The following is a 23,353-nucleotide window of genomic DNA, read 5'->3' as shown; positions in this document are numbered from 1 at the left end:
AAGGCAAAGATGGAGCATCTTAGATGATTAACTGGCTCATTTCATGATGTGTTGCAGCTTATAGAAGCCAACATTTGTCAAAAATGTTCACAAACAGCAAGTTTTTAATGAAAGAGTTTGGTTACAAACAGAATTAAAAATAAAAAAGGATGACAGGTCTGGAAAGCTCTCCTGGGACTGACTTGGGTTTCTTTAGATGACTTTATTTTCTAATATTTGCATCACTATTTAATAAAAGAACAAATACAAACAGAGGTACTTTTTGTAGATTGGGAACAGATGAATGGTGAGCTCCTGTACCTTATCAGAGGCAGCAGACGCCCCTTGCATGCTCCGACCCCCCCAGCCTGCTGCTGCTTGGCTTATCAGCGCTGCTGCTGCTGATGCTGCTGGATGCTGCACGGAGGCGCAGCGCGGATCCAACTGAGGATTTAAGGATGGAAACGTGAGAACACTGGGACTGCTGAAAGCCAGTTGCTTGCAAAGGAACAACCCAGAAGAACACTAGTAAACACTTGTAATGTCCATGTGATCCATGACATCAGCCCCACGGAGGGACGCCGCCGCCCGCCTCGCAGGAGGACCGTGAAGTCGCTGGAACGGGATTTTACTGATGCGCGTCAACACGGATCAGGTTGTGTCTGCGTGTCTCTAACTTACCTGGCACGAGGATTTCTGCTTATTTCTGGCTGGGAGCGGCGGCGCACGGGCTGGAAGAGTTGATTTCCAGTCCAAAGTTTGCATCTGCCCATGCTGGGATTGTGTGAGGAGCCGCTGATTGGAGCTGAACGCGTCTTTCGCGCACAGTGGATTCTGGATTAATGTTGTCTGTGTGATCACGGCAAGTAGTGGAGCAAAGTGCGTGTCTAAAGTGTCAAAGCAGGTGCCTGCAGTGCTGACACATGCTCCAAGTGGGAGCCGGGAACACATGAGAAGGACTGGCCGGGTGTCTTGCTGGGGGAAAGTTTGTGACTGGGACGCGGCGGAGGATGTTTCCAGCGCACCTTTCTTGACGTCCCCTGAGCACGCTGAGCTCACTGATTTGCTCCTGCACGCGGTGTGAATGTCGATCCAGACCATTTGTGAATGGAAATGTGATTCAGCGTCCAGGTTAATGGAGAATGTGTTTGCAAACTGTGGAGCCCTGCTCTGGCTGGAGGGGAGAGCGGCGGACACCTCGATCCCTTCTTGGAACCACAGGTGTTCCTTGTGAAAAGGTAGGCTGATTTCTTTTTTACCAACAAAAACTCCGCAACTACGAATTTAAGTCCTTAAGAAACCATTTTTAGGACTTTTTTTCCCCTCAAAGGTCCTGTAGAGTTTGCAAGAGGAATCCCTCAGATTTTGCCATGCCATGTAAACTGTTTGTAAAAGTTCCACTTTGGACACAAAAAGCTTCATATATAAAGTGTAGAAAACCATAAAGAGGCTGCAGAAGGTTGAAGCTTGTGCTCTCAGTGCAGCCTACAGCAATCCTTCCAGGCTTTGTGTTAAAACAATACAACATTTTAAAGGTGTTTGAGTGTGAGCAAACAATCAGCTGTGAGTTTAAACTCATCACATGGTGACTGGAGCAGGAAGCTGAAAGTCAGAGATGATCCTTTCGACTGTCTTGCCCCTCAGCCGTTCCTCTGCTGTAGATGAGACAGGACAAAAATCCTGTTTAAGCACAACTAAATGTTTGTGAAGACATTTTAAACACCCAGACTGATCACTTTGTCAAAGAAAACTTCATGAATTTCTTTCTATTTTTTTTTTTTTCCAGTGACCTCAAATCCCAAAATGCCGAAGTGTGGATAGAGAGCTGACCTGTATCTTCCTCCCTGTGACCCCTCTCCTCATCATTTCCTTGTCATCATCCTCCCATTTTCCCCTTTTTCCACTTCCTTCTTCAGCTTTATGCTTCCCTTCTTCAACTCTTAATAAAAAATTTGTCCATCTTTTTTTGGTCCTCCATCCTTCTCTAACATCTCTCATCTCTTCCCTCCATCTCGCTGGCATCTTCGTCCTCTCCTCTTTCCTCTTCCTCCCCAAAGACCCACCACCTCCTCCTTTTCCTCGCCCCGCAGCACACATGCAGGCCAAGAAGCGGTACCTGCTCGTGTCTGTGGGGGCCGGTCTTCTCTTCCTCATCTACCTGTGGGCTCTGCAAATCGGAGAGTTCCAACAGCAGGCGTACCACTATCCCCAGTTTCCCCAGCATCACCAGTACCACCAGCAGGAGTATCACTACTATCATCAGAAGCAGAGTGTGTATCAGCCCCAGCCTCTGCCCCAGAGACACCAATCCAGACCAGTTAAACACTGGCCGGAGCTGAGTGAGCTGCTGGAGCCGTATCTGGAGGGAGGAGAGCAGGAGGTAGCCTGACTGGTTTCTTTTTTCTTCTGTAGAAAAGGACGACATGAAAATGCTAAAAATAGAAAGAAAATAGGAAACTGGCGTTAATAAAATAACCAGTTATGTTTTTAAACATACATTTCCCTCTTCAGATCAACTGGTTTTAGACATTTGTCTGGTCTTTGTACAGATTTATCCCAGAAACGTCCCAGTTTAATCAGCAGGAGTTGAGACTGTCTGAAAGACTGGTTCTTACATTACAGCTGAAATATTACACAAAATATTAGTTTTATAAAAAGTTACCAATAAAATCCTGATAATGTTACATTCATCACATCTTAAAGGTGGAGTATGTAAGATTTTCAATATTTTCTAAATAAATTAACTAATAAAATAACTACAATCATAATTAGAAAGTTTTTTTTTTTTTTGAACATGTAGGTTCCAGTCTGTCCATATTTGATGCTTTATTAAATTACAAGTTTAATTAATGACAAATGACAAAAAGCACTTTTTTTTACTGGTAGACAAGCATTTAAGAAGGGTCTTTGTCATTAATTAAACTTGTAATTTAATAACGCATCAAATATGGACAGACTGGAACCTACAAAAACTGTCTAATTATGATTGTAATTGTTTTTATTTAATTTTTTTTTTTCAATATTGAAAATCTTACATACTCCACCTTTAAAGAGCTCACATCACTCATTTTCTCACTTATTTTTCTTTAAGAGAGTTTTTTTTTAGGACAGTTTCAGTGCTAACAAGGGAGGCAGTAGTTTCCCTTCAAGGCTTCTCTCTCTCTGGAGTCTGTGCTGACATTGCATGGTGGAAACATCAGAGCAGGATGGGTGTTTTTTTGCAAACATTTGATCAAATTTAACGTCTTCTCCACGCTCTCCATCATATCTGTTATGTAATCATTTTTCTCTTAAAGCAGTTGCATCTCCTGACTTCGTTCGCACTTGATCACCACCGAGTCAAATGAGCCTTTTCCCCTCGGATGATGTCTGGTTGTCTGATGTGAAAATTAGGCCTGAACTCTTCCACGGTGAATTGCTCAGTTTACCCAGATCGTTCACCTAATTGGCCACAAATTGTTGAGGACAGGAAGAAGCTGTTCATTGTTTGTCTGAGGTGTATCAGGCTAAACGAGGCAAGCATTACACAAATGGGTCTCATGGTGACGGTATGTGACAGAAGAAAACAGCTTTTTTTTTTTCTTTACAAATCAGACATTTTAGAGAGTCCAGGAGCAGTTTCTGTTGGTGAGAATAACTTCAACTTAATAAATACTTTGGATTTAAGAGCTCTGCAGACCTTTTTAGTGGACAAACACTAAAAAAAAACAACTCACAGTTAGAGCAGTGTGCAAATACGGCTTAGTGAAAGGTCATTTAAGGCAGTGTTAGAGCTGAACTTTTATACATGAAGGGTCACAGGGTGGGCTCGTATTTTAAAGACACACTATAGAACTTTTGCCATTGTTCCCGTCACGCGCCCCCTATCAACTAATTCGACATCCATCTTGGATCCTATCTGACCTGTTGGCTCTCTCCAGCCAGCTAAAGACGATTCATCAACATTGTGTGTTGAAAACAGCCAATTCCTTATTATACCGTGAAGCGAAACGGCACATCTCAGATGTAAAACTTGCATCGTGCCATTTCTCAGCCTTGGGATGCTGCTGGACAGCAGCAGCTCTAGAAATAGAGGTGATAGATGTCACTGTTTCATACAACAAGTTTAAGACATGAAATTTTGAGGTCAAAGCATTACGTAATGCGTCTTTAAGAGAGGAAATGATTGAGTTCACACACACTTGCATACACTGCTGTGATAACTGGTCACATTAGAGCAATATGAGAAATAAACCATCTTAACATAAATAACTTCAATCACCAAGTGAAACATTTTGCAATAGATTTGAAAAGTTCAATGGAAAAGTGAGTTGATGTGGTAGCAAATAGAAAAATGGCTTTCCCTCTTGTCCGTCTGACTTATCTGGCTGTGGAGGTGGACTGGATCTTTGTGTCAGACCACAACGACTTGTGTAACCAGCTCTACATTGGGGCTGGGGTCTGTCTCGGCCTGATTTATGTACTTCCTCTTGACAAAAAAGTCAGAAATGTCTTCCTTTCTCTTCATTTGTTTCTTTTAATCCAAAATAAGCTGATTACGGACAATGCTTCTCCATATTTCCATCCTGTAGCTTTCATTTAGAATCAACTTGGAGCTTTGCAAACCACTTGTTTAAATGAAACTGGATCGTGTAGCTCTAGCCTAATCACAACTAAATATCCTGGAAACCGAGGCACTCTTTGAATATCTTTTATTTTCAGCTTCAATATGAAAATGGTCTTTAATTAAATTGATATGTGTCATGGAAAAAATTACCCAACTGTCTGGATGAGTTGGGGAGAAGATTAAGACAGTTTATTATAATAGGACAAGAAAATTAACAGATGAACAAAAGAAGAATAAAATAGTCAGAGCTGCAACCGGAGAAACCGTTTAGAAGACAGACAGAGTTCTGATCTAAAGAGGAGATAAGAACCTTTTGAAACCTTAGTGAGGAAGACGTCAATGGTTGTGATGAATCTGTTGTTTCCTGAAACACTAAACATGTGATCCTATCCAAGGCTTGTACCAGAGACTGTCTGGCAGCTTTCACCTGACAAGGTCCATCTCTCGATGTTTAGCAGGTTCCAAATATCGTAATGTTCTACGCCTATGTACTTTTGTGACCAAAAGAGCACCTCATATAGCTTTACCTCAAGCAGAGGAATCACATACATACTTGTGGACAAAGCATCTTACTAAAAAGACATCCGGTCTAACTGACCTCAAATCCCAGGGATGTCACAAAAGTGAGACCTTAATATGAGCAGTAAGAATAATATATGGAGTTAATATAAGTATCAAAGGTAATATATGAGATTATTAAATTCATTCATTCATTATCTGAACCACTTAATCTGATCAAAGGGTCGCGGGGGAGCTGGAGCCTTTCCCAGCAGCCTTCGGGCGAGAGGCGGGGTTCACCCTGGACAGGTCGCCAGTCCATCGCAGGAGATTAATATATAACATATGAAATTTCCACGACAAGATGTTTTCCCTAAATATAATAAATGAAGATTAAATAGGATGGTTTTCCTACATCATCTTAAAACAAATATAGTGCTGCCATATAACTATGTTATCACTGCTGCGTAGCTTTACACTAACATTAGGTCAATAATCTTATGTAACATTATTAGTTATAGTTTCACAGGGACAAAAGAAAGAAATATGCAACCAAATGTGAATTTTTTTTAAAAGATAGATGGAGATTTGAGTGAAAGAGTTTATTTGAGCACAATGACAACTGTAAGATTGGCATCATCAGGAAACTACTTCAAAATTGACTTTAAACTAGTGTAGTGATACTGGTGATCCATGTGTGTCTGGAACAACGTTTCTTTTTTCCTCCTCCTGTGATCCATCAATCACCAGAGTTGGCACCTGGGGTGTAAAATCAGATTTCCCAGGTGGCCAGAGCCACCTTAGGCCCCCCTCTGGCTCCGCCCCTGGTGGGCTTTTTAACACAACTACAACATCAGGAGTGTTTGTCAGTGGTGAAGTTTTATTCATGTTTGTCAAAGAACAAAGTTGTTTAATATGTTTTTAACAGTGGATTGACAACAGAAACTTTTAATCCTCTGCGTGTCTGTGTGTTTGTGTGTGTGTGTGTGTGTGTGTGTGTGTGTGTGTGTGTACAGGAGGACAGCCCTCAGCTCCACCACCAGCACACCTCTCCCCGCGAACGACGGGCGATCCGTGACAACATTTACAAGTACAAGCGCTGCCGCATGGAAACCTGCTTCGACTTTGCTCGCTGCCAGTCTGGCTTCAAGGTTTACATCTACCCCCCGCAGAGAGGGGACGAGATCTCGGAGACCTATCAGAAGATCCTGACCTCCATTGAGGAGTCCCGCTTCCACACCAAGGACCCTTCGCGGGCCTGTCTGTTCATTCTGGCGTTGGACACGTTGGACAGGGACCAGCTCTCAGTTCAGTATGTCCAAAACGTCCGATCCCGCATCCACAGCTTGCCACTGTGGAACGATGGCAGGAACCACCTCATATTCAACCTGTACTCTGGAACGTGGCCAGACTACACAGAGGAACTGGGATTTGAGGTCGGCCAGGCCATGCTCGCCAAGGCCAGCGCGGATGTTGTCAACTTCCGGCCCAACTTTGATATTTCCATCCCTCTGTTTTCCAAGGATCACCCACTGAAAGGGGGCGTAACGGGCTACCTGACGCTGAACGACGCGCCCCCTTCCAGGAAGTACCAGCTGGTTTTTAAGGGGAAGCGGTACCTGACCGGCATCGGCTCAGAGACCAGGAATGCTCTCTATCACGTCCACAACGGGGAAGATATTATTCTGCTGACCACTTGTAAACACGGGAAAGACTGGGAGAAACACAAGGACTCTCGATGCGACAGAGATAATGAAGACTACACAAAGTAAGACCCTTTTTAAATCTGTCTTTCCCTGTCTCCCTCTGCGTGCCAGGCCTGACAAACATGTGCTTTTTAATGCCAATTTAGATGATTCATTACATGGAGCTCTTCATGCTCTCTCAGTGTGCCAGCTGTCATCTTTTTTTTTTTTTTTTTTTTTTTTTGGACATTTGATCCTGTACATGAACTTTTTGTGTCTGTATAAAGATCAGCCAGGCATCATTTTGCAGGATGTTATCAGCTTCTGCTGTTTAAAAATGCACCGTGTTTTTGCAACATTGCATCTCCTTACAAGTGCTTGCATGGTTTGTGAGCAGGTGTGTGCTTATTAAATTCTCTTGAGCTCTGTAATTCCAGATTATTAGCTGCAAACTCTGCTTCTTCAGAAAGTTAGTGACTGTGGCTGCTGTGTGTGAAGCGCCTCTTCTTTGAGGGGAATCCATCGGACTGGTTGCTTTTATGCAGAAATGTCCCATCTTGTCAGAGGAGTTGAACTGTATTGTTGCTTTGCCTCCTGAGACCAAGTGCACCTTCATTATGTGTGTGTGTGTGTGTGTGTGTGAGGAGACGATAAGGCAGCAGGAAAGCTGAGTCATGACTGCGAAAAGACAAAGTTTGGTCTGCTCAGCTCTTCGCTGAGAGAAGAGATCTGAGCTGGGAAGTGGTTTCCTCTTTGGAAATGTCTTGCTGGATGTGACGGCTGAAGACAGCGAAGTATTTGCAAATGGAGTAAAATGAGGTCAAGACGCGCAACTTCTTGTTTTTTTTTAAAATATCCCCTGAACATCTTTGTCTATTAGTTGCTTATTTCAGCTTTAGAAACATCTGAGGCCCACAGACAGAAACCTGCAAAGTAGTGCCAAAAAGCAGCTGGAATTTAACACTTCTGTATACTCTGCATTCTGTTAAATATCAGGCTAGTCTGGCAGTTTTTAGTTTGGCTCTTTTTTAACGAATCTGAAGTAAACAGTGTTGTCTCACTCAGATAAGGAATAGTCTGAGGAAAACCTGCTCAAGTCTGATCAGTATCTTCTAAATGTCTGCAGACCCGACTCATGTTTATGTATCTTAAATAACACATGTAAAACGGATCCAGCCTCGGATTTCATGGTGTAACTTTTCATACGTAGGATGTTGTATTTGTTGTCATGAAGTGACACCAGTAAGGTTGACCTCAGATCAACAGCAGCGTTGTCACCATACTAAAATTTCGGAGTCGATACCGATACTAAGAATAGTTCTCTGTACTCCAAACTACTTTTGATACTACACAGAGGGTAAAATAACACTTCTTTTTTTGTACGTGAAAGTTAAGTTATAGGAAGAAAAATGGAAATAAAAGAAGAGACTTTAACAATAATAAACGCATAATTTTAAAGCTCTATTAACTCATGCAGCTTTAGTCTTCTGAAACTGCTCACTGTCAAGTAAAAAATACAAAACTAAATCTAACTTCAACCTTTGTTGTTCAACCATAGTGTCTATCAACTTTTTTTTTTTTTTTTAACACCATGAGTCTGAAGATCATTTGGATTATTGATCATGTCTCGAGCTTCTTGTTTTTATGTGAACTTTTAATCACTGAGTTGTGTCTGTTTAGTGTGTGTTTATATTGTAGATCACACCCCAATACTTACTATTTGTACAGTTTTAAATCTGACTACAAACCCTTTGTCGAAATCTGAATGCACCAGAAGTACGAATAGTTATTATTATTATTTTTTTCTTGTCTTTTGCTCCTGAGGAAGAAATAATTTCTTTCGGATCTAATGGCTCCCCAGTTAATTTAGCCTGATTGGGGCTCAGTGAGTTGGTAAGAAATGAAAAACCAGGACAAAACACTGTTATGAGTCATATTTGGGTGGTAATTCTCTGTGAGTTTGTATATATGAAGCGAGGCCGTGGTGGTTACAGTCACATAACGCATCAAGATGTGAAAATGCCCACTCAGGACTTTTCTTGTATCATTTAGCCCTTTGTACACATACAGCCTGCAGTTAGAGCCTGCAGACATGGTGTCACTTCAAAAGTAATACGTTGCAGACACAATGCTGCTAATGGACTGCAGTGTGTTTCTGAAAGCGCAATCGCAGTAATCACAGGCGCACAGTTAAATTTCTCCGTGCCAATAGCAACACTTTATCGGCTGCCGCTCACATGCTGAGAAGAGACGTCTCCACAGTGAGAAGCAAATTTTCCCATCTGGAGCTGATAAGATAAAAAGAAGAATAAAAGCATGCAGATTGTCCACGTGACCAGTTGACTGTGTTCACTGGGAGCTTTTCTTTTGCATCAGCTTGGTTTTTCTGTAGGTTGTTGCTTTAAATAAAACTTCCCGCAGAAACAAGCAGACAGCAAATGCCCCCCCTTAACCTGCTGGCTGTCTGCATATTAATGGGAGGTTGGAGTGCATGAAAATAGGCTGATAAATGAATATAACTGGGAAAACTGGTGTTTTAATGTGCAGCTGCAGGAAAGAAAAACAAAAAGGTTCAAATCAGTTAATAAACAACACATTGTTTGTTACATGTAGGTGTTAAAAGAAAATGCGGTGTGCACGACCCGCTGAATAAATCAGACTGATGGATGATGGAGTCCATTAACAAACAGAAAAGTGTTTAAAAGGCTGCTTCTCTAATTAAATAGTGCATTAGTTCTTTCTCTTTCTGGGACTCGCCTGATACCAAACACCAAATGTTTGGCTCTCAGTAACTCTGGTTTCTTATAATTGGAATGAAAGTTGGACTTTTTTTCCAAGGGGGTTTGAAAGTTTTAATCCAACAGATGAAAAACTGTGATTTCTGTCGCCGATTCTTTCATTTAAGTAGCTGTAAACGGCATTACAGCAAACATTCAAACTATGAAAAGAAAACCAGAAAACTTGATTCAGAAACACATCTGCTTTGCTGTTTTTGTTGTCATTGTTTCTCTTTTTTGTTTTCCTTCTTTGTTCCAACTTTTAAGGCTGTAATAATCTGATTAATGAGAATAATCAGAAAATTGTTATTAATTTATCAGATACTTCAGATGCACTTCTAAAATGCAACATTTATAAAATGCTTGTCTATATTTATTTTTGGATTCTGTAAATGTAGTCACACAACGCCCTGTTACTTTCTAAACATCTGGTCTTGTTGAAGATGGCGGTCTTAGCTGTGGCTGCTAATGTGAAAGCTGTAAACTGGATCACGCTCTGACTTCATGGTGCAGAAGGAACATCGTGTTTTTTTCTGTTCTGATCACGTTGAGACGTGGTCACTTCTTACTTTCCAGCATCTTCAGTTAAAAGGCTGGATGCAATGTTGTCTTTTGCACATACACAGATGTATAAATAAGTAAATAAAAGCTAAATAAATGAGATATATGGGTCTATATACACAGAGTAATGGAATATAAAGCAGAGATCTGTGTGTTTTAATCTGATTTCTCGTATAATTTAAACTTCCATTATGTTGTTGCAGTAAACCCTGATTACATTTCTGTAATTGAACCAAACAGCTGCCGAACAATTGGATAAATCATATCTAATTGCTCTAATTTACTGGTTTGATGTGGGTCTTTCTTTTTCTTGAAAACTGCCATGCCTGTACAGCTCAGGGTAGAAGCTGCATTTGAAATGCCTGCAAACAACAAAGTGTACCGTTAAATGTAGCTTGGAAAAAAAGTTAATTTATTGAAGTTAATTTATAAAAGTTAATTTATTGTCTTTACTGGAGATAGAAGTTGCTATACTTGAACGTGTTGTAATATAAATGACCCAACTGGCTCGACTGTAACGACGTCTTTGGCTGCACGTGTTAATCCACCACATTTTTTTTTTTTATCAACAAAGCTTTCAGTAAAAATGGTATAAGACCTTTATCATCTGGAGTCCAGGGAATAATTCTCAACTTTTGTGAGTTTTTTATATTTTCACTTTCAATCAGTTGACTTTGCTTTGTTTGGTATAATTCTGTGCAGCACAGCTTCACGTTCGATTCCACAAGTTTGTCATTTTGACTTATTGTGTAGGAACAGTGGACCTAAATTCAGACGAAAATAAACATAAATTCCAAGTTGGAAAAGAGACCCTTTTTGTGTGAAAATGCATAACAACAGTTGTTCTTAAATTATTTAATTTATTTAAAAAATGTGTACATATACAAGAAACAACAAAGTTACAACTATTTTAATTCATAAAACCATTTGCTAGCAATCACTGTTCCTAGAATTGGTGGTTTTGCATTCCTTCTTGATCCAGATGTGTACTAAACATGATACTTAAGCTGCTAGTTTTTCCCAATATTAAAAATGATATAAAATTTTTATTTTGACAAACTACAATTGTGATTTTCAGGCCTTTCCATTGAAGAGTGTTGAGTGCTTTTGTTGGGTTGCCAGGTAGGTTTACGAGTTTTCTGCTTGCTGGGGACGACTTTTTGAAACCCTTTTCCCTGATTTACCTTTCTAAGTTATTGCAAAATTCTGCATTTCAGTTTTTTGCTATCAGGGATGGTGGTATTATTTTTGTCTCCTTTTCCATCCATATCGCACCGTTTTTACTTGAAAAAACTGGTAACATGATCCCCTATGTCACGTCCGAAGACATACAACTACTGCAGAACTCGGCGGCACGAGTTCTGACAAGGACCAGGGGGCGGGAACACATTACACCTGTTTTAAAGTCGCTGCATTGGCTCCCCGTGCATTTCAGGATTGATTTTAAGGTTCTTTTAGTGGTTTATAAATGTCTTAATGGTCTTGGGCCTTCTTATTTATCTGACCTGTTTTTAAGGTATGAACCCTCGCGGACCCTGAGGTCCTCAGGTACCGGCCTTTTAGTTCTTCCTAAAGTTCGTACCAAAACATATGGCGAGGCCACATTTCAGTATTCCGGGCCTCGCCTATGGATCAGCCTGCCTGAGGGCCTCAGGGCTGCAGAGACTGTTGATGTTTTTAAAAAAACGCTCAAGACCAACTTTTTAGTTTAGCTTATAACTAAGCTTTAACATTCTTATATTAACCCATATTTTATTTCTTCTTTTTAGTTAATTTTATTTATTTATATATTTTTTATATTTTTATAATATGGATTTTATTTTTGTTTAGTTTTCACTCCAGCTCTCTCCTCATTGGGGTCCTCTTCACCAAGGGCTGCTCCTGCTCTGACTGCTTGGGTGTTGCAGTGGGGGCTCTCCCTGTCTGGTGGGTTGGGATCCAGCGCTGCAGCCTTACGGTTGTGGCGTGGGTCCTGTCTGCCCAGACCCGGGTGGCCCCCATGGTGATGGCCTGGGTGGTCTTGGGTGGGGGTAGCCCTTTGTGTAGAGGCTCCCTGAGGATATCGTTTCCTTATCTGGTGCACATCTGGTGCAAATGCACCTGGCCATTCATCTTCTTTTAACTGTTACAGGGCAAATAGGGCATGGGTGAGGGTGGTTGTGGGTGGGTGAAAGGGGATGTGTATGTGTGTTAGTGTTTTATCTATTTTTATCTATTTTGATGTAAATTGTTTTATAATGTAAAGCACTTTGTATTGTTTTTAAGCACGAAAAGTGCTATACAAATAAAGTTTGATTTGATTTGATGTAAATGCGCAAAAAGGGTTTCCATTACACTTTTGCTGAATCCGATACCTTCTATATTGACATGTCTGCGTAGAAAGTGTTTTTTTTTTTATTTTTTTTTTTTTTACTGTAATTAAGGTTTTACGTGGTGTTTTTTTTCTTCTTTTTTTTAACCATTAGTTTGGTTTTACTTGCCTGTCAAGCTATGTTGTTTCTTATTGTTCATGAGATCTGGACTCACTGGCCCAACTGTCGACTCCAGGTTGTTCATCTTTTTCTTGATTGTATGAGCTACTGTAGTTTACTTTGTTGTGACGTGAGATTCTGCAGCTCTAGTGTTTGTAAAATATACTCCATCTTTCCAGTTTTGTTGGTACTGTGAAGAGATTGCAACTGTTGATGCTTTTCAGTAATTTCATGAACAATTGCAATTTTGTCCCAATTAGTGGCATCATTTTTTCTTGTTTTAACAAAATTTGCATGAATTGATGTAGTTTTAATTCATAGAATGAAAACATTTTAGTTTTTTTGCAAGAAAAACCTTTTAAATCTTTAGAAAAACCTCTATCTGGACTTGCAAAGTCAAGCATTTTAGGTTCCAACAATCTTAGAAAAACTTAAGTAAAATCCTGAAGGGAATGCTTGTTTATGCATCTGTGGCTGTCTTTCAAAGAACTACTCGGAACACATATTCTGCTTTTGCTAAATGGTGCCAATTTGCCAAAAATGTAAACGTGACCATTATTTTGGCCGTAGCTCGCAGACTGGGGATGTTCTTCCCATTTACAAGTCTTAAAGTTTTTTTGTGAATATCAACCCATCTGGAGTTGAAGAAAGTTTAAAGTAAAACAGGATGGACAAAAGCCCTGAACGGTGAACAAATTGCATTTCCAGTTATGACTTCCTTATGATCATACAGTAAAATTTGCATCTCATATGGATAACATGACTACAGCCAGAGTACCAGTAATGGTAGGTAACTGCAATTTATTTTCTACAAGCAAACAGCCTGCCAAGACATATTCGATGAGTTATCTAGAATGAAATTTTCTGGAATTTTTACCCAAAAAATCTTAAAGATAATTTTATGACACTATAGCGTAATTCAAAACACAAAAACTGCAGTACAATAGTAAACCATTCATTTCTCTGTTGGTGTTATTTTGCCGTCATTTTAGATAATAATGTTAGAGTATTGGGGTTTTTGATATGATCTATAGTTCTGTAGCATCAGCGGTGTCACATGCATTATACAGACAGAAAATCTCCCACTGGAGTTGTGGCAGATAAACGTTGAAGTGTACAAGTTTGTTGTGGAAGCCACATGTCAGACCTCTTCCACCAGCAGAACAAACAGCTTCCCACTCTTTTGAATCACAGAATTGTGTCTGAGAGATCCTTCCTGCTTGTTTGCTGCTGCCTGCTCTGGTGTTTTACACACAGCACATCGATATAGACATCAGCCAGTGCAGCCGGGACTGGGGCAGTGGGTGATCTTACACAGCGAAGCTCCCTGATGAGCGCAGAAACCGACGGGGATCTTGGAGCCTCAGGGCGGTCGATAATTGCCCTCCAATTGAATTAAGCTGTGAATGAAGGGGATAGATAGAGATCTCGCCTCCCTCTGAGCGGCGCCGGGTTGAACTCAAGCTGTTTTACTGTACATAGATAACAGCTGCCTGAACCAATTAGAGCCTTGCTGTACTGAAGTGTCTCCCTAAAGACAGTTTGATATCAGAAACTGAGGGCTTAATTTACGAAGAGGCAGAAAGATGTTTAATTTAAATCTCTGTCACATCTTTCATGATAACTTTCTTCCTTGTTGACTTTGGTCAAAAAGAAGAAGATGAAGCAGCAGCGAGCCGGTCGGGAAGAGAGGTGTATTGTTTGTGCAGTAAATCCGTAAATCCTCCTGTGTTTTTTTTTTTTCCTTCCATCTCTTATCATCATCTCTTCTGATCAACCAGTCTTCTTTGGTTTGTATGTGAACCTTGAAGTTGTTAGCTCTTTCTCACTTTCTCATTCTCATTTATTTTCCATTGTGTGTCATTTTTTTTTGTCATTTTTAATCATCGTTCCTTTAACTTTTTACTCTCTCTTACAGATTTTAATGGCAGAATGGTTTGTTTATTGCTGTATTGGTGTTATTTGTTGGCTGTGTGATCAGATCTGGTTGTGGATTAATTTCTCCTTATGGGATTAATGAAGTGTTCAATCTGTCTTTTGTTAAATTTTCCAAAAAAAAACCCAAAAACTTTTAGCCTTTTTGAATGAAACTGAGTGAGAAAGGCCACCGTTTTCACACCTAAAGTAATGGTAATGACACACACCTCAAGATTTGATTCTTAGAATAGAGAAGGCGCCTCAGCTGCACCTCCTCACGTCTGAAGGGGAGAAAAGATGATGTTCACCTCCCATACCAGGAATTAAAATCTTTGCTTGCGCCAGAAACATGACTTTGGAGTGCAGAGGCGAGCAGTAATCAATGCATAATATCATAAAATAAACCATTTTTACTTCCAGCTCAGGTTGACATATTTAAATGTCCATTTGACGACTTATTACCCAATGAAAACACATCACATGGATTATTTTGTACATTTATGCTCTTATGAAGCAACAAAGTTTTATGCATGAGAAAATATTGCAGTTTATGTCACATTAATGTATAAAGTTTATTCACTACACTGAGCAGTCGAATAATAAAGCCTCCCCAATGAGAATCCAACAGAGCAAAGGGTGCATTACACACTGAGAAAGACTTTCATTCACACCTCCACTGGCTGGCTCGCCAAATAATAGCCCTGAAAACCTAATGGTGATCTGGAGATGGAGGGTTTAATAGATGGCTCTACTTTTCCACAGCTTTGGTGATGTAAGGAACATTTACGTATCCAGACACACTCAAGTGCATTACTGCTGCTCTTTTTCTTTGTCTGACACACACATATAGCTATGAAAGATGATGAATAGATATTTTACATGCAGTGATCTCACGCCGCTCTGTCATTATTCAGCAAATGTGTTTCCATTCATAATTGTTTCATAAAAAGTGAGCAAAGACGCTAAATGAATTAGTTATAATGTGCTTTCTCTGTTCAGTGGCTTTAAGTTGATGCATCGCAGTGTGCATTAAAAGACGCACAGCTGCTGTCACATCTGGGAATGTTTGGCAGCTGCAGAATCTAATATGTATGATGGGAGAAAAATGTCCGTCTGTATTAATTTGAATGTCAGCGGTGGTCTTGAGGGTGGCCTCTGCCGTCCACGTGCTGTAGAGTCGGTGAAGTTATTTCTTCCAGGCCTTGTGAGGTGTTGTATAAAAGCCCATTGAAAATCACCTGCCTAGGTTTGCACACTCTCCTTCCTCCTCGCTGTCATTTCACTCGCTTCTTCTCATCATCCTCCTGTATCCTCTTCTGTTCTCTCCCTGATTTCCTGATCTGCCTTTGCCCCCACACCCTCTATTTCTTTCTCTCTTTCAGCCCCCCTCTGCTCTTGCTCTCTGGCTTGCTGAGCTAAACCAAACAGTGGAGAAGGTTTTTTACTGCTGTTCTGTCTCAGTTCATCTTTGATGCAGGTCATGAAGAAGAGCACCATGAGGAATAATAAGAGTGCTGCTTTCAAAGGGGGAAAGGGGGGGACTAATTCAGGACTTCTAAGAAACCTGGCGTGATTGCTTTAGAGCAACAAAAAGCAGGCTAAACCAGTCTGTTTCTTTTAAATGCACATCGCCAGAGTAAGAAAAGGGACACGAGGAAACAAACATTTGGTATCCTTTTTTTTTTTTTTTTATTAGTTCCTCTAAATTAGTGACCCAGAATGATGTTTGCTTTTGTTTCTTTCACCCACTACCTCTTACACTGTGAAATCTCTTGAAAGCGTGCACGACTAATAGCTCATTAAATGAATAAGTCTCATAATTTGTGTTTCACAGCAACATTTAATGTGTTTAGCATTTACTCAGAATGGCAATCATGACAAAAGAGGGACTCTGAACTGAAGAAAATGGTCATTTCTGTCCACATCAAAATCCCTCAACCTGGAACTTTTAATCAAACTGTTCATGTCTGTTAAAACTTTTGTTTCTGTGCTTAAAACCAGATTTTAAAACAAGATACTAGATGCATCCATGGGCTTTACTGGAATATGTCACTAACAAAACAACAGTGAGATGATTGGTACTTTAAATTGTGTATTTATGAGACTTGACATGTGTTATTTAGGTTACATTCACATGGAGATGGAACAGATTTTGCATTTAAAAAATGTTTTCTGGAAAGATTGAATGGTTTCAAGAAACACATTCACAAAAAACCCTAAAAAAACCCTCTGAAAATGCTGTTGTGTAAATATGCCACATCTGTGGCCCTGAAATACAGCCACAGAATACACCAAGAACACAGACTAAGACAATGCACGTGGTAATTCTGTGCCGTGTAAACAAAGACATGAAGACGAAGATGGCGATGAATCGTGATTAAAAAAGAAACATTTGCGTGGACTTACGACAGGAAGAGTTTGCTGTAAAACCTGATAGTAGCTCAGTAGCTTCTCCTGCAGACGCGCAGTGCTGTAATTAGGTCTGAGGACTGAAGGCGTTGCGAAAGCCCACTGAAATGCAAGCGTTTTTTATTCTCTTCTTCTTATTATTCTTCTGTCAAATGAATTATATTTTTTGGGGCCTGAACGTACTCGAAAACTCACCAAATTTTGCCACACTGGAAGGTAAAAATTTAGTATTTTGGGGTGCTCAGGAGGATTCGGGCACATTTGAATGAAAATGCCACCAATTTTTGGTGCTCCGCCACTACATGTCATCGATCTTCATAAAAGTTAACACACATGTTCTACATGACAGGCAGAACAAAAAAAATCCTCTTAACATCATTGAAATAACTCCCATATAAAACAACATATCTGCCCTGAATTTGATGGTTGTCCCATCCTGAAGAGATCCATTTGTCAATATTTCAATTATCAATTAGCCCCGCCCCCTGGCCAGAAGTGTTGCTTTTTACTCAGGCACCCATTTCTCTGGCTTTGTGTACACCACCAAGTTCAAATTGGGTCAGAAAGCAGAAAACATGTTGGTGAAGAGTTGCAGTGAAAAGCATTGCACCACGCTGCATGGTGTAACTATGCTGCCATAATGAACTTTAACATGTCACCATGACATCTAAAATTATTATAAATCCCTCAGTTTTGATCTCATCACCATAAAACTTATAGGGATCAATAGGGGCCAGGTTTTGAACAGATTGATATGATTTCCAGTCTAAGCCTAAGCCTAGACTGGAAGTGCACTTCCAACAGGAAGTGCTTTTTTCATATTGAGTGGTTAATCTTCTCAACAATCAATCTCAAAAACTTGAAATTTCCTCACATGTCAAACCCTTTCAGATTAGCACATTAAAATACTCAAGTCCCTTTGCTAAACGTAGCCATGGCAAATGATGCTCCAATGCCATGAAACAGGAAGTACCTGTAACCAAGTCATTAAACCTTTGATTTCCACCAAACTTGGCAAGGGTGATGACAGTCATGCTAATAACTGAATTCCATAGAAAAATGTTGAAAAAAATCCCAATATGGATGAATAGTGTCCCCTAGAAAATTTAATTCAATCAGCCCCACCAACTCAATTGACTGACATGCATGAAAGTTTTGTACACAGGTACTCCATGTCAAGACCGACTAAAAAGCCTCATGGGAGTATTGGCTAAATTAAACTCAAAGTCGGCTATTTTGAAAAGGGTGCCAATTTTGGGGTCATTTTGGTTATTTTCTATGCCACGCATTTTAATGAACTCGTCCTTGGGCTTTTATACAACTGATGCTAAAACTGCTCAGCATGCTTTGGTGGCATGTGTGATTAAAATTTGTGTTATTCGTTAAAAAAATCCAAGGCGTGTAGGAGGCCTTCCCAGCTGCTTACAGCTTTCTAGTTTTGTTATTGTTGCTGCTGTTGGCACATATGCACATGTCAGGTTAAGGCAGTGGTTCCCAAACTTTTTCTGCAGGGCTTCCTTTTCATCTGCAACAATAATGTCAAACCCCATTGGTGGTCATATAAACCAAAGAAACACTCTGAGAAATATGTCATTAGTTTAGTGGCTGTATTGTAGTGAACTATAGTTAAAACCACGTCAGTATTATTATCCATTTTTCTGCTTTAGTGTGAAATGTTCTAAACCAAGAATCTCTGCAAACTTCTTCAGGTGAGCTGAGTTTTCAATGAGACAAATGCTGCTTTAGTAAAACAACTCTGCTATATACAACAGCTGGGTGGTTTATTTCTAAAGTAACCAAAACCTTCAGAATTTCTTTGTACTCAACATTAAAAATGTTAAAAATGTCAACAAGTGGTGTTGTAACTTCTTTGGCTTCCTTTTTCATTATATTTGATGTTAATATTTTGATACATGCAAAAACTGTGGTCTTTTCATTACCCACTATTGATTATTACTATTACTCGACCATTACCTGGTCAAGCAGAGACAGATATGCTCCATTATATTTTATTCTCTTTTTTTTTTTTTTGTAGTACTTGAGTCATTCTCAGTTTTACAGGTTCAAATATTACGCTTCAGTATGTTGATGCACTAATCACAGGAATTTTACATGATGAATGTGGTCTGATGCGGACTCTGCATCGGTCTGTCGTGTTGAAGATGAGCCAAAAGGCTTATCAGTAGATTTATGTGCCCACCCTCACCTATGGTCACAATCTATATGTAGTAACCGAAAGAACAAGATAGCGCATACAAGTGGCCGAAATGAGTTTCCTTCACAGGGTGGCCGGGCTCAACGTTAGAGATGTGGTGAGAAGCTTGGCCATCCATGCGGAGCTCGGAGTAGAGCTGCTGCTCCTCCACATGGAGAGGAATCAGTTGATGTGGCTCGGGCATCTGGTTTGGATGCTTCCTGGACACCTTGCTGGTGAGGTGTTCTGTGCATGTCCCTCCAGGAGGAAACCCCCAGGAAAGACCCAGATCATGTTGGAGAGATTATATCTCTGGCTGGCATGGGAAGGCGCTGGGATCCCCCCTGATGAGCTGGTAAATGTGGCTGGGGAGAAGAAAGTGTGAGTTTACCTGCTTAAGCTGCTGCCCCCGGGACCTGACCCTAAAAAGGGGCTGAAAATGAATGGATGGAATGTGGTAAAGATGTAAGTGCGGGGTTAGGGTTAGTTTATACTAGTAGCCGAGGTCCTCAGACTTCACTTCCTTATTTCTACTTATCTTCCACCTTGTGCATGCTCAGGACAGAGGAATAAATCAAAATAGATGGAAGTAAACTTGTTAGATTTTTTCAAAGTATCAAAGTATCTTTGATAGTGATTAGTATTGCAAAATAAGACTGAACTCATTAAAACTGTTTTTCTTTCACTTTATTTGCTGTTTGGTTAAATTTAGGAATCACAACTGCTTTGCTAAATTAAAGAACCAAAACAGCCTGGTTCAGATTTTTTTTTTTTTTTTTTTTTTTTTTTTTAAAATCACGTTATCCTTGAAAAACTGACCCTAAAGGCTACTAAATTTGGTGTTGCTTTATGATGCCACTGTTCCTGACAAATCAGGAGAATATGACTCACTGTGAAGGTACAGTAAAAGTCCCGAGGGAATATTCTGACACTGATAGGCTTAATCAGCATTGTGTGATCTTGCACAGAACGAGCTTGCATGTAAAATGAAAGTATTCAACACACACAAATCTTCTGCAGCAGGAAAAGAAGTGGCACCAATCTAAAAGATACAATTTCAACCATGTTTCTTTTTTTAACCGTAAATTAAATTTGGGTGAATTTATGATGTATATTTCTAACATAGTGTATGTAATGTCTTTTTATTCAAAGAGAAATATTGATTTACTGGGACGACCTACAAAAACATCTTTTGGTTGGTTTCTATTTTATTTTCTTCTTTCCTTGCATTTCCTTTCACCTGAGTGCTACAAGCTCTAACAAGCTAAAAAGAAATTACAGTTGCCTAGTGAAGCATGAATAAGGAAATGATAAAAAAAAAGTTCTGAAGACATATGAATAACAACCATCACAGTCATTACTGACAGTAAAAGATTAGAGATGCAATATTTAACAGTACATTCAGTAAAAGGGGGACTTTAAAAGCATGTAGATTTTTTCAGACAGCATCTGAACTCATCGATGCGCCGAAGGTTTCCTCCAAGGCTGGTTGGAGGGTAAAAGGAAGCTTTATTGATTAGCTTTGACTTCACCACTGTGGCCAATCAGCAATTGAACAGAGGTTAATGGTTCTCCTTGCTGTGTAAAACCTAAACATAGATTGGCATTTGGTGCGATGAGGCCTTGACATTTATTTTAGCTGACTCACTTTCAACAGGAAAAAGTGGTTAGTGTGGCAAAGGCCAAGCGGTGACTCTGAAGATCCCAAATTGGCTCGCTCTCTGAGTTGAAACCTTTGGTCCAGTTGATTAAATCAAGTTTTTTGTCAATGTTTCTAAAATGAAATTTAATTAAGTAAATTGATTTACTTATAAGCTTTACTGATAAGCTTTACTTATACCCATAGGATGCTGCCGTTTGGTGGCATGTCAGAATTATTGCAGTGCAATAGGTATCCACTAGGAGGTAGTACTAAAGTTTTTGTACAACAGAGCAAAGTTTTTGCCTCAAAGTGATTTTCACAGAGTTGTAGACAGAGGCGTTAAGTGATGACCTGCAGGTTTTTACTCAATCGCAATCCAGCAAAGACATAGCAGACATATGTAGTGTAGGACAAAGATGTCTGTGGCAACGACTCCAGAAAACACGAAGCCATGTTTTTTAGTTCCCAGCCTCAGGAACACATGCCTCTGCATATCTTAGTTCATACCAAATCCTGCACAACTGGTGCAGATGAACTGAAATGCTTCTCAAGTTCTTATGAACCGTTCATTTTAGTCAGTCTGGACGCCTCTAAAACATGCAGGGCAGGGGTCCCACAGGACCAGGATTAAGAAAGTGGCCTATAGCATTCAAGATTTTTTGCATTCATATTTTAGTGTAAAATTATCACTATTATGGAGTTTAAAATTCTTTTTTGAGGAGGGAGGTGGGGTAGTGTTCTGTAGACACCTGTGACAAGCCCTAAAATTTAGTTTTAAATGTCACTTTGTTTTCTTACATTACTTTTATATCATAATATGCCATAATTATCAGTACTTTTCAAACCAGTACTTTTGCACTTCCACTTGAGTAAAATGATTGCGCTGATACTTGGACCTATATAGAAATCCAAGTATCTTCTGTCTGAGTGATGTCTTCAAGTTCTTCAGACACTTGTGGATGTAATTAGAGATAAATGTGTCATTAATTGAGAACATAACCACAGTTAAACTAAACTGTGATGTATTATACTGATACTATAGCTGTTCCTATTGTGTTTGGTATAATTAACAGAAAAGTTTTAATCTTATCAGGTTACCAGTGACAGAACTGTGAGACAAATTGATTTATTTCTGGGCTTCCAGTGTATAGAAACAAAGGAAGAGTAAAGTAGTTCATATTTAGGGAATTTGATAAGCTCTTCTCGCTACTGCCGCAGTCATTTTACTCAGTGTGTAACATTCCTGGATAAAAACAGACTCCTAATCTACAAACATAGTGTCCAAAAAAGCTGCTTCTTCTCATTCGGGGCCTGCAAAGCTACTGAAGGGATCAGTTAGATGTTATATGATTACAAAACTGAGGAAAGTCGACAGTTTTAGGTTGTTATATTTCTCGGCTTCCAACATTTCTTTCAACTGCGTTTACTTTTTCACATTATACCAAAATTAAATCTGTTTTCTTGTTTCATATTACGCTCTAAGGATTGGCGGCGCTCATCTCATCGCTTTGACAGTAACGGCATACAACAGAACAACCGCTTTGTGATCCAGCTCTAACTGCCTGCAGAAAGGATGGAATTTTCTGCAGCTATATGAAGTGTTTCCGGCTTTCTCACTCAACTGCACATTAATTTGTTTCCCTTTGTTTGCAGCGGGATACAAAAAGACATGAACACGAGTCGATTGCGTTCATTACTGCCTTTCTTTTGACCTCCTCTTTCTTTGCTGTCGTTGGCTGTTTTCCTTCCCTGCTCTCTTCCTCTCTGCGTATTAGTTTGGCGATCGCTGACGAGCAGTCAGGCAGAAGTCAAGGTGTGCGGGAGCTTATCAGGATGTTTGCCATCCATCTTTGCTGAGAGGTGGCGAACAGAGACTGCAGGTAAAACAGTGAAAATGCTGTGTAGCAGGATGGATTGTTATAGAAATCCATCATGTTTCACACACACACACATATCAGACGAAGGAGATGGAGGTTTATCAGAGAGGAACAAGAGAGTGTTGCTACAGTCTGACTTTTCATTTGCTGCACGTCATTGTGCTTTATTTTCATCTCGCCTGAGGTGAAACAAGTGGTCCAAAAAGTAGAAAGCCTATTTTGTTTATTGCAGGGTTTTAGAATGTATGCATGGTATCATAGATTTTCTGAACACAAACAGGTATCTATTTTTATCTTTAATTCATGACTCAAAATAAGGTGAGACATGGTTCATGGACAATGCAAGTAAACAGAATTTCTTTTATACATGACTGACCATATGCTCACAATATGTTTTACATATATTGACATTGATTCCTGTATTTTCTTCATGCTTCAGCTATTTTTTGGTTGTTTTTGCACAAAACCCAAACGGCAACCTCCGGCGGTAAAAAGTGAAGCCTATGCAGAAGTGCATAAAACTGCAGTTCCCCCTTCATCCACTAGGGGCTCCAAAACAGAGCAAATCCCCATTGACTCCCATGTTAAAAAGACCAACTTCACAGCAGAAATAAACATGTTTTCATCTTGGTACAAAAATCCATTTTCAGTTTAATAGATCAGATTTACCTTCATGACAACTGTGGGGGGAGTGAATTTTTTTCTAACTCCCCCGTTTAAAAGTAATTTAATCTCGA

General features: G+C 39.8%; 1 protein-coding gene across 1 annotated transcript in view; it reads left to right on the top strand.

Moving 5' to 3' along the window:
• Window positions 1-2,074: 2,074 nt before the first annotated feature.
• LOC306767443 (exostosin-1) overlaps window positions 2,075-23,353 on the top strand; it is a gene marked incomplete at both ends in the record, with an annotated part of 289,239 nt that continues 267,960 nt past the window's right edge. Inside the window, 2 exons of the mRNA XM_079255451.1 lie at window positions 2,075-2,359; window positions 6,100-6,851. Of these exons, the coding sequence (XP_079111577.1) occupies window positions 2,075-2,359; window positions 6,100-6,851 (1,037 nt within the window). The remainder of the gene's footprint in view (window positions 2,360-6,099; window positions 6,852-23,353) is intronic.

The sequence above is a fragment of the Telmatherina bonti genome (assembly GCF_933228915.1).
Source record: "Telmatherina bonti genome assembly, chromosome: 16".
Classification (NCBI taxonomy): domain Eukaryota; kingdom Metazoa; phylum Chordata; class Actinopteri; order Atheriniformes; family Telmatherinidae; genus Telmatherina; species Telmatherina bonti.
Note: the sequence above shows the minus strand (reverse complement) of the source record. Positions and strands in the feature narration are given on the sequence as shown.